This window comes from Hyalella azteca, unplaced genomic scaffold (assembly GCF_000764305.2).
Source record: "Hyalella azteca isolate HAZT.00-mixed unplaced genomic scaffold, Hazt_2.0.2 contig6470, whole genome shotgun sequence".
NCBI lineage: Eukaryota > Metazoa > Arthropoda > Malacostraca > Amphipoda > Hyalellidae > Hyalella > Hyalella azteca.
Window position 1 is genome coordinate 142,860 of NW_025936631.1, and position 7,206 is coordinate 150,065.

Below are 7,206 nucleotides of genomic sequence, written 5' to 3' on the forward strand. Positions count from 1 at the left end.
AGGCTGTTTCAGAGCGACGGGCAATAGCAAGTGAAACCTGCCAAGAGATCTGACAAGCCGATACTGATTCGAGATATGAGAGACCTGCCACGAGATCAATTAATCTGACCTCACTACGAGACAGTGAGACCTGCCAAGACGTCTGACAAACAGCCCTCGCTATACAAGAAGAGGGAGACCTGCCAAGAGATCCGACAAACTGACCTCGATACGAGATGAGTGAGACCTGTCAAGATATCCGACAAGCTGACCTAACTACGAGAAAAGTAAGATCTGCTAAGAAATGCGACAAGCCGACCTCGCTACGAGATGAGGGAGACCTGCCAAGAGATTCGACAAGCCGAGATCGGTACGAGATATGCCAGCCCTGCCAAGAGATCCGGCAGTCTGACCACACAACGAGATAAGCGAGACTTGTCAAGATATCCGACAAACTGACTTAACTGTGAGAAAAGGAGACCTGCCACGAAATACGACAATCCGACCTCACTATGAGATAAGCATCCACCGAGCCAATGATCGACCGGCCGACGACATCGAGCGATACAAGCCGCAATAAGCTGGGAACAATACAGTAAGAAGGTCTCAGAGCAAGGAGAAGGGAAGCCTTGTTTCCACCGCCGCGCGTACACGTAGGAGTAACGTTGTTGCCTTCTCTGGGGACAGCCTTCTCACGCCGTAGCTCACTGGACGGGCTCCGTTGTTAGGGGAAGCCCCATATGGGCATCAGCGGGGAATAATATTGTGTCGGTGCTTGACACACAAATCAGTTGTCTGTAAAATGTTCCATGGGTTTTCATGCCCCTTCTAATTTTAACCGTCAAAAAAGAAACGAGAACATTTTTACGCGTCACATAGGCCAGCTCGAGCCAATTTTGAACTTGACGTGAAAGCGTCAAAGTCCCGAGGTATCATGTGTTGTATGTACTCTTAAACTAATCATAATATGGAAGGAAAGTACTCCTCTTCTAATCAATAAAAGTTGCTGAGTATTGATATTTTTGCTCGTGTATACGCGTAAATTGCTGGCCTTTCCAGCTGCATATAAGATCGATCTGCAATCACATATGACGAGTGAGTCTTAGAAAAAAATATCGTTATGGCACAGCACATTTTCCACACGACAGTTCAAATAAATTATGAAAAACGTTAATAAGAGTTAATGGTTTTCATATGTATCAAAGCGATTAAAAATTTCAAAATTCGTGGTAAACCTCGTTTATTATATTTGAAATCCAGACACAGGAGAACACGAATGATATTCTGTTCCCTTTTGCAACATTTTACAACGAACAGAAACGGACAGGAAACATGAATATCGGTCCCATCGGATTTCTTCAATGCAGTTAGAATTGAAACGGCGCATACTGGCATCACGGTGTCTATGTCTGTCATAAGATAGCGTAGTTAATTACAAGTAAGCAGCCATCCGTCAAATATGTACGAGTCACATGGTGTCTTGGAGTTCAATCATACCGTGAGTCCTCTCGTCTTTTGAAAACATAATGTCGAAAAAAGTAACCAAGCAATCGGTAATGAAATATGTTACCGATATACATTATATTATTGCTATCGTATTTTTTACTCAATTATAATCGCTCATAAACAGAACACCACTGGTCAGGTTGAACGAAGTCTCTAATGTTACACGCGTAACTGCTGCGGTCTTTGAGGTCCGATGGGAATTTCGAACGAGTCATTCCCAGGCTGTGTCTTCCACTGCATGATGAATACCAAATAATTTAATGGATATAAGGAACTAATTCGACAATTTCGGCAATATATACATGAACTTGATGTTAAAGTGTATATATAACAGTATTAAAACAGTGAACTTGATGTTAAAGCGTATTATTGCTTCAAGCTGGAAATTATAGCTCAATCTGGTTCTGGAACGGCGACTTAGAGGCAAACTTTTCCTCGGGGATATAAATATGTGAATGATTCCATTTCTAATTACTGAGCTAATAAGTGAGGTAAAGGATTACGGTCTCGATAGATTCCAGAACTTATATTTCTAAATGTCCAGAGCTACAGAGCATTTGGGTTTCGAAAACGTGATAGGTAGTTTCGGTCAAGAATATATTGATGTAAATATTTTGTACATTTAGAGATAGTGAGCGGAAAACCCAGGATAACTTTGATTAAAACATCACTTTCACTGCGACTTCCACGCTAATATTTTCAGTACAATCAATGCCCTAAGCAACGCTGATTAGAACGATTGGTGAAATGTCAGCTTTGGTGACGTTTACGTTACTAAAGTTACCGTTGTCATTGCAGAGAATATTGATAAGTATACGGTCACTACACCCTTGTGAGGTGGTAGCACACTAGTAAAAAGGATGAAATATACATTATTCAAGTCGTAATAAATATCAATCATTTTATAGCAAACCAGGATAATTGTACCTGTTGCTCACAAAGTCTGTTCGTACTTATCGTACAAACAAACGAGAGCTTCTGTTGTACAGCAACATCAATTTTTCATATGCGGTATACATAAGCCTGAGTTTCCTAAATCTTATTTGCTATGATCTCTGTTAAGGAAACTCATATCGCGTATGAGAATTGTATTTCTTTCTATTTTCATTACGAGTCTTTTACAAGAACCAAGTGAATCATGCATAAAAATTCCTAACTTTCAAAAGAATGCCAGGTGTGAAATATCGACGAAGACGAGTGCAGGTGTTTCGCATATGGTATAGGGACAGCAATACTTCAATTGATGTCTCACTCTCTTCGTGTTAAGTGAAGCCGTAAGGAGCTGCAGTGCCTTGATATTTTACTTGCGTGTATACTCGTAAATCGTTAACGTTTTGAGCTGAATAAGCTCAATCTTACATCAGAGAACGACGAGTGAGCCGTGAAAAACTTGAGGTAGCCAGCAAATTTTTCGTGTGAGTAATCAAATAAATTACACAAAGTGGTATTGTGAGGAAATGGTTTTCATACATTCCAACATAACATAACATAACATAACGNTTTGAACAAGGCACGAAAAGGAAAATTATCTTCGACAGGCCACATCAGGCCTACCCTTCTGCCCCAACATCGCTGTGTTATATTATGTTATAAACTAACAAGTCATTTTCCTCTATTGATTTCTCAATAATTACTCTCTTGTTGCAACCATGTCTTCTCATACTGTATCGAGCACACTCTGGACACAACTTCTGACAGGGTGTTTATAAACGCAACAAATAAAACAGGATCGAGAACGCTTCCTTATGAGATGTCACTGCCCACTGAAGCCCAGTCTGATACGGCCCCGTTAATACTGACGCGTTGCCGTCTACCTACTAGAAAATCTTTGATCCATTGGAGTATATTTCCCGCTATTCCCAAAGGCTTCACTTCACGCAACAGCCGCTCATGCGGAACACTGTCAAATGCTTTGACAAAATCGAGGAATACATACACTGCAAGCACTGGTTTCATTTCGTCAAGCAGGATAGTCCCATCATTCAACGTAGACAAGAGGTTAATGGTTCAGGATCTACCGGCGACAAAGTCATGATGACAGTCTTATAAGGAAAGGTCAACAGTCCAATGATCGATCAGCCTATCCTTCACAACAGAATCTATTACCTTACAATCAAAACTTATATAAGACTAACAGGGCGATAGTGGCCCGGGCTACATTTGTCACATTGTTTGAACGTTGGTGACTATTGAGCTTCTTTCCACTTGGCAGGCAAGGTCCCTTCGTTCAAGGTGCTTCGAAAAATACAGCCAAAGAGAGGACTAAGACGGTTGCTAATTTTTTTTCGGTAATCAGAGGTGAAAGCCGCCAGGTCCGTTTAACGTGTATCATTCCTGTATATCATATTCATAACTTTCAACTACGAGCTCACTGGGCGCTCCTCGATCGGTATAGTTGGAATACTGTTCAAGTCCTTATCTGTAAAGACGTTACTAAATAATAAAGAACGTTAGGATTGCTTTCGTCAGAGGGTATATTTTGCTGATCTAATTTCAAATCAGAGATACAATCGTTCGTCTCGCACTTCAACCAGCGTACAAAAAGTAGGCTCTCGGGTTTTGTTCTGATTTTTTGCCATATATTTTTCAATATTTTCACTGCGTTGCGACGACTTTCTTTAGTTTTGTTTCGAGCTCCTGCGAATAAGTTATGATCAGCAACATCTCGAATCTGGAGATAAAGCTAGCAGGTTTCTTTTTTATCTTTATCATAGCTACTTCAGGGGGTTTTATATAGTCGCCTTTTGCAAGGTATAAACGCTCACGCTTCCAAAACGCCGCTTTTATGTAGCAACTAATCATGAAAAACAATTATTGGTGGTGGCTTATGTCCAACAAAGCCGATCGTGTCAAAGCTCATCCAACATCGATTTATCACTAGTAAACATTAGGTATAAACCATTGGGAGTTAATTCGCCTAGTTAGTCAAATTAGAAATCGGGAACTGTAGGTTGTTGGGAGAATAGCTGGAGAGTCAGTTGAAAGAGACACGTGGCGCCGAATACAGAGATTCCTATAGCATCCTGATACGCTATCCTTTTACGTTTCCAGTGTTCCGAACGATTTAATCAACAAGCTTTAATCCTAGATGAACTTACGTTACACCAATTAGTACCCAACTGTATAAACCTTGTTAACTTGCTTTCTGAATAAAATTATGAACTGGAACGCTTACAAGTGCCATTTATAAATCCAGTGTTATCAAACAAACAACGCAATCAGTTTACGAACGATCACAATAGGCCTATCTGCAGTGCCCCAGCTGATGCGGCAGCTGAAAGGCCCGACAGTCTCTCACAGACTACACGAACAATGATGCCGGGTGATTTGCATTCCTTGGAGATAAACCATCTGTCCAGTCTACTTGTGGATGGCTAAAGTCACCAACGATCAATGTATGCGACCTAATGGAAGTCATGCTCGGCGAAAGGTTGTTTATTACTTTATCATTGTCAAAAGAACTGTTTGGTGATCTATACACAACCCCTATATGAAGAGGCAGTCATTTAGAGAAAGCTCGTACCACACAAATTTTTAAGAACCACCAGGTTGTCCTGCACTTTTAGATATATACAGTCAATTTCTTTTATAAAGAAATTGACTGTCTCTAAGATAACATATTATGAAATCATTTATATTATCTCCCAAATTAACAACCTACCATTTTTTTCAAAATAGTACAGTAAATAGATCAAAGGCTTAACTACCTTTGTAGCATTTCCTGACGTTTTTTCATCTTATTTCAGGGTTCAAGATTTCAAGAGGTTTGTGAAAACCTGAACGTCATGGAAAGGTGCAAGGGACTATTTCAATCTCTTGTTGTTGCCCTCCGAAGCCGATGGCGCTCCTTAGCGCGCTGTGCGGTGGCTGTTGTCTCTCTCCGACTACTGCTGCTACTGGGGATGCTTTCACAAGACACCGGTTATTTGAGTAGTAATGTTGACGAAAGATTTTTGCATCAAGGAAACAATGTGAATGGCAACATCCTCATCGATCTAACCAATTTTGAGTACCTTCAAAATCCAAGAATTTGTAATGGCTCAGCTGAAGATGTGTTGGCACTTGTTTTGGTTCTCTCACATCCTAGTCACATTAATCACAGAAAGGTGCTTCGAGAACAAATGCCTCAGGAAATTTTGGCGGAAATTGGTATGAGACGAGTTTTTCTAATAGGCGATCCAAATGTAAGCCAAAAAAAAACACCCGCGGGTTCATCAGAGCAAAATTGATGAGGAAAATAACAAGTTTAATGATATTGTCCAAGGCAATTTCCTGGATCACTATCGCAATCTCACCTACAAGACCGTCATGGGCCTGACTTGGGCTACGCGCTTTTGCTCTCGTGCGGCGTTCATAATCAAGATGGATGATGACATAACAGTGAATTTTTTTCACGTACGACAACTTTTGCAAACCAGGTACGCTAACATAAAAAACGTTCTATTAGGAAGAGCTCTAATTAAGACGAAGCCTTTTAGAAGAAACAGCAAATGGCAGGTAACGCAAGAGGAATATGTTGGTGATGAATACCCCACCTATATAAACGGATGGTTCTACATGATACCAATGGAAACTGTTCGGAAACTGGTAGCAAACGCTCACAGATTTCGATATTTTTGGCTTGAAGACGTCTTTGTAACTGGGATAATGGCGCAAGACCTGCAAATAGAACGGCGAAACATTGACACCAAGAAGTTTGTCACGTGCTTTCGTGGAAAAAGCGCCCACAAGATAAGGAGTTTCTTGTGAGTATTATTGCAATGTTATTGGTGTCCCATTGAAAAACTTTATGATTTATTCACTTGGAATTTAATGGACCAGTACGAAGACTTCAATTTATATTGAAAAAATAAATAGTGGCTTGGCAGGGAATGGTATCAATTTTTTAATAGATTTCTTTATTTATTCATTTTATTGCATACAACAAATATTTCTGTGCGGAAGCCCAGTCAAAAGCCAAAATAAGGGTAACAGTGAGGCCATTTTCAAAAAGCTTTCTGATCTGAAAGAAGTATTGCAAGAATAAGCAGGCATTTACCTATTTACATGCCATTTGATAAAGAAACACAATTTGAGTTGAAACCTCAAAGAAGACTTTGCTGTTGATAACTTTGGGGTTGTTAAATAGAATGAACAGAAATACACTGACATACTTATCGCATTATCTGAAGGACCTTCATTTAAATGCATGGAAAGAAACTCAAGGTTTCGTGCTGGCCAGAGAAACAAGATTACTTGTATGACTTACGACTGGGCGGATGTTCGTCAGAAGATAGTTCCTCCAAAATAGCTTCAAAGAGGAGCCTGTTCTATGTACCAGAACTTAGCAACCATGTGTAATGTAATATTTCGTGTTAAACATTTTACATACAATGTTTTTCACTAAAATGACATTTGTTTCATTAATCACATTTCTGAACATTTTATGTAAACTTTGGCAATAAAAGAGGGAAAAGGCAAAAAATTAGTCTATCTAGTAGTATTTTTATCTGGTCTAAAGTATGGTGGCAAAGTTTCATTAGCCAAAAAATTAAAGTAACTAATGATAATACTACGAAGTGAATGTGAGGTCTCAATGTGGATTCAATTTATTGATTAAAAAATTTGTTTACTCACTAAGATTCATCAAAAATAAACGAGGTGTCCCGCTCTCTTCGTTTTAAGTAAGATCACAGACTGATCAGTGTCCGGGAATTCTAATTCCATTAAAGATTAGGTTCA

At 39.6% G+C, this 7,206-nt stretch overlaps 1 protein-coding gene across 1 annotated transcript; it reads left to right on the plus strand.

Moving 5' to 3' along the window:
* The first annotated feature begins 309 nt into the window (after window positions 1–309).
* LOC125178011 (beta-1,3-galactosyltransferase 5-like) lies at window positions 310–6,234 on the plus strand. Its single transcript, XM_047880854.1, has 2 exons — window positions 310–349; window positions 5,675–6,234. Exons 1-2 carry the CDS (start codon window positions 310–312, stop codon window positions 6,232–6,234), a joined length of 600 nt encoding a protein of 199 aa, XP_047736810.1.
* Window positions 6,235–7,206: the final 972 nt, after the last annotated feature.

Coding starts and splice junctions, on each gene's coding strand:
- LOC125178011 (XM_047880854.1), top strand. CDS start 310: ATGAGGGAGACCTGCCAAGAGATTCGACAAGCCGAGATCG. Junction 350..5,674: donor GATTCGACAAGCCGAGATCG/GTACGAGATATG, acceptor TCCAAATGTAAG/CCAAAAAAAAACACCCGCGG.